This window comes from Nansenia antarctica, assembly GCF_963989245.1.
Source record: "Nansenia antarctica genome assembly, chromosome: 13".
Taxonomy (NCBI): Eukaryota; Metazoa; Chordata; class Actinopteri; order Argentiniformes; family Microstomatidae; genus Nansenia; species Nansenia antarctica.
In genome coordinates this window covers 27,118,718-27,123,542 of record NC_137683.1, presented here as the reverse complement: position 1 = coordinate 27,123,542, position 4,825 = coordinate 27,118,718, and the positions used below count along the sequence as shown (strand labels likewise).

Sequence of the window (4,825 nt, the reverse complement as noted above, 5' to 3'; positions counted from 1 at the left end):
GGGGCAAGTAGCCTACGCTGAGCAGGTCACTTGATATTCACATGGTCCGCTGCCAAAGCGGTAGCACTTTTGTAAAGGCAAATATCTAAGCAAAGGCCCTCTCTGCCACCCACAAACCCTGCCAAGGAAGTGTCTGGCTAGCGTGAGTGGGCATGCTCATTCAACAAAAGCAGGATGTAGGACAACTCCTTGTTGGCTAGCTGCGCCTCACAACCCCAGCTGCAAATATCAGACCCATCCCACTGATTACACAACCAAGTAGAAAAAAGGAATCATTCATTCAGTCTGCTTTTCATTATCTAAGCAATATTATGTAACAATTGGCACAGATCTGCTCTCCCAAGTGCTATATAACAGGCTGTCCTCAGACAGTTCTACACTTCTTTCACTGGATCAGCATCTGTTGTTAACTACAAGAAGCCTGTGAGTATTGGGTTCTTTATTGATACCTTCCTCATACTGTGTTGTGATGTTGTCTGCGACTATCAACTTTATTGATCGGTAACTTTATTGACGGTAGCCTATATATATTTCTTTTTTCTCTTTTTCTTTTATCAACAGTGTTTATTGAGTTTTTTGAAAAAGATAAAACTAATCTTGAAAATAAATAAATAGTAATAATTATAGATATATGTATATGCATACAAGCAAATAACTCACCAGAATTGTTTTTTCTTTTTACTTGTATTTTGCTATATATCACATTATGCAAGAAACTGCAATGAGAAAGTACTTCTAAACTGTAAAACACTCTAAAGGTTTGCTGGCTTTTTAGCATCAGGCTGCAAAAGTTTCATTACTTTTAGTAAGAATTTGACATTTATTTAACCAGATAAAATCAATTGAGAACAATTCTCATTCTATTAGAATGTACCACCTACCATACCATCCACACCATCTCATACATTTTTAGATTAGATTAGATTGACACTGATCTGCCTGGAGGGACATGAAGCAATTTGCCTCCTTGTGTGCAGGTGTCATTCCTTATTCTCTGTACACGAATAACCCAAACCTCTCTCTCTCTCTCTCTCTCTCTTTTCAGAGTCATGAGCCGTAACTACCTGTCCAAAAATGATGAGCTCCGCAGAGGAGACTTCATCATGTCTAACAACCGTGAGTGGAAGGCTGTCTTCCAGGTCAGTAACTCGGACCACCAGTGGTGATGTAAAGGAGTTGTCTCAAAAGTCTTTGACTCATAATTGTGTTTAATAGAACTTTAGAACTTTAGAACTTTAGAACTGTAGTTAAACAAAAAGTAAATCGTGCATTCCAGTCACAGTGTTGAAGGTGATATTCAGTACTTTTGCATAGAACTAATAGACTATAAAAACACTGAGGTATTCTGGGAGCTCATTGCAGAGGCGAGGGGCAGCATTGCAGGAGGCCTTTCAACACCTGGACACATGGATTTCTATACAGCAACACAGCTTAGACCTGGACACATTGATTTCTATACACTAACACAGCTTAGACCTGGACACATGGAGTTCTACACAGTATGACAATGTAATCACAGTGACAGTGTAGTGACAGTTATGTTATGTTATGTTAATTTTATTTATAATGCGCCCCCCATCCAACTTTTACATCGGCCCGGGCCGCAGCCCGGGTAAAGGAACAGATAGAGACAAAGACAAGGAACACAGAAAGCAATCAGACACAGAAGACTTAAACGTACATCTCAAGGCATACATTTCACAACAAATAAGGACTTGACTTAGGGAACATCATTGACAAAGAGGTGGGTGGTTTTTAGCTTGGCTCTAAAGGTGTCCAGAGTGGGGGCAAACTTGATGTCAGAAGGGAGCGCGTTCCACAGGAATCACGCCATCACCGCAAAGGCACGGTCACCCTTCCTCTTGAGGTTGGTGCGTGGGACCCTCAGGCTGAGTTGGTCGTCAGACCTGAGCCTGGGTCTGGTGTGTAATCAGTGTAATCAGTGACAGTGTAATCAGTGACAGTGTAATCAGTGACAGTGTAATCAGTGACAGTGTAATCAGTGACAGTGTAATCACAGTCTACAGTGACTTGTTACTTGTTTCTTGTTTTTAATGTTCACTTGTTTAACCTGCTATTACTTTTGCTCTTCAATTATGTTTTTATTGCCTATGTAAAGCACTTTGTGACCGCTGGTCTGTGATAGGTGCAGGGTGCTATATAAATAAACTTTACTTACTTACTTACTTACAGTGTAATCACAGTTTACAGTGACAGTGTAATCACAGGGTACAGTGACAGTGTAATCACAGGGTACAGTGACAGTGTAATCACAGTGTAATCACAGGGTACAGTGACAGTGTAATGACAGTATACAGTAAACTCTCCCGGCTGTATTAAAGTCTGTGTACGTCCCTGCAGGATGACGGTAACTTTGTGATCTACGGCTGGAAGCAGATGTGGACCGCGGACACGGCCGGCGGCGAGCCCCACCGCCTGTGCATGCAGAACGACTGCAACCTGGTGATGTACACCAAGGAGGACTCCCCCTGCTGGCACACCAACACCAGCAAGCCCAAGTGCAACATGTGCCGCGTCTGCCTGAAAGACGACGGCAGCCTGGTGCTGCAGAAGGATGGGATCGACATCTGGACCTCTGCTAACTCCAGCGGAATGAAATGAAGTCACAATGGCAAAGTTTCGGTCAGGGTCTGATATGACCTCATCTGACCGAATGCTTCTTCTTTTCATAGTGTGGTGCTCACATATCAAATATGCCAAATAAAACTGAGAGTCTAGTCTATCCTCTTGTTTAAGTCTCTTTTTTTTTAGTCGTCATGAAAGTTTGGGGTGTTTTTTAGCACTGAGTATTTTGTCACATCGTGTTATCTTTGAAACCGCTGTCAGTTTACAAAGTCAGTAGTGTCAGAGTCAGTTAGAGAATAGAGTCAAGTATGAGCATGAATTATCTGGTAGAATCATGTATTGTAGTGTAACAAGCCCCCCTAGGATATTGCACAGTAGGTGTGACAGCATCAACTGTGTATACAGTGGCCGCGAGCGTTTGCCGGAGCGCACACTGGGTTCAACGTCATAAAGGGGCCACGTAATTTGATTGGACAAGAGGCAGTCAAGTGGACACACTACACAAACAGTGCCCTCCATAAGTGTTGGAAAGAGGAAGCTCTTGATTTGATTTGAAATCAAACAATTACTACTATGAGGTTAAAGTAGAGATTCTCAGGGAGTGTCCCAGGTGCACAGGGGGGTGGCCCAGAGGTCACTGGCCTGCCCCCTACTGGCTCTAAGGGGCAAGCACACTTCACAATTTCCACAGGAATTGTCCCTGTCTAGTTTATACATAGTCCCCCTATTTCAGGGCACCAAAAGTATTGGAAAATTGTCTTGACAGTCACATCATTTATGCAGGCACTGTTCAATATTGATTCTAGACTTTACAACTGCTTTTGGAGTCTGGAATGAGGCTGGAATATCAGAACAATCTATCAGAAACATAGCCAAAACCTTAGTGTAGGTGCCAGGTATGGGTTGTATTGTTGTCTGTTGTTGTTTGTTGTTTGATGTGGGCTCGTTGGTCACGTGCAGGGATTCGAGTCACGTGGTGTTGGTGGTACGTCATTATTGCGTCAGTAGTGGTAGTGAAATCAGCTGTTCACCTGTTGGAATTGTGTGAATGGATGGAGAGGGGGTGAGTGGGGAAGTCCTACTTTTGCTGACCGCTTTAACACCGCTGTACTAAGTCACTGTTTAATTCTCTTGGGACGCTGTTTTTAATGTTTTGTGATAACGTTTCACCATTTGTTTTTATCTACAATAAACATACAAAAGTACTTTCGGAACAGTGATTCATTGACAGCCAGCGCGTCGGGCAGGTATTTTTCCCCTACTTAGCCTCTCGGCGACCAACTTTGTTTTCGATAGTCGCCCAACAAGTGAAGGCAATGGTTTTAAGGGTTCAAAAAACATGACTTTATTATGTGTACATAGCTTCCTCTCTCTCTCCCTCTCTCTCTTTCTCTCCAAAAAACCACGGTTAATAATATACCACATGCCGAGGAAAAAGTATACGATAGCTTCAAGTTCCTCCATGTTGCTATTGTTGTGGCTGTGTTGTGTCTCGTGAAAATATACGTCACCACCATGGCGTGCTGTTATGACGCGTAACTCCGCCTACTATCTCCTACTCCTCCTACTCGCTCCTGGTCTCTTGTGTATAGTGGAAAAGCGCCTGTCGTATATTTCTGTAGTATGTATGATCTATGTATGAATATGTAGTATGTTTTAGACACACACACATACCGGGGCATGCAGGGACATGATGCCCTCTAGCAATGAGGGTTCTATGGCAACCAGATGACCAGCAGGGACCTTTGGGGGTTGGGCAGGGACACACACACACGCTGGCCCCTCCCCTCTGGAGCGGAACGGGGAGAGAGAGGGAGGGAGCGCTCTTCCCACCCGAGGTCCATGGAGAACGCATGTAATGTATAAATCTGCCTGTAACTGATTAAATTGTCTTAAACTAACTGTTCTTTGATTCATAATCAATAAGAATACACGACAGTAATGGCGAGCCAGCCAGGAGATAATATAACTTAATTTACAGTATTTTGCAAGCTTCAATCTAACGAAGAAGGTAGATTTTCTGCAGAGATCGCTCTCTAGTCGATTGGTGTGTTTAAAATAGGCTGTAAATCTCAGATAAGTTATAGTCAAAAGAATCTGTGTAACGGTAATCTTGTTGGAATAGAAGCAAACTTTTCATAATCTTTGATGGGTGGGTGGTGAGAGCCGGACTTTGAAGCCCGTTTTTTTGTAAAATATAGTGTTTGATGGTAAGGTTTGTTTGTACGGTATTGGAATA

At 42.9% G+C, this 4,825-nt stretch overlaps 1 protein-coding gene across 1 annotated transcript; it reads left to right on the top strand.

Moving 5' to 3' along the window:
• Nucleotides 1–1,049: 1,049 nt before the first annotated feature.
• LOC308169472 (B-type lectin plumieribetin-like) lies at nucleotides 1,050–2,622 on the top strand (the record flags this gene model as incomplete). Its single annotated transcript, XM_080544154.1, has 2 exons — nucleotides 1,050–1,139; nucleotides 2,362–2,622. 2 exons carry the CDS (start codon nucleotides 1,050–1,052, stop codon nucleotides 2,620–2,622), a joined length of 351 nt encoding a protein of 116 aa, XP_080400280.1.
• Nucleotides 2,623–4,825: the final 2,203 nt, after the last annotated feature.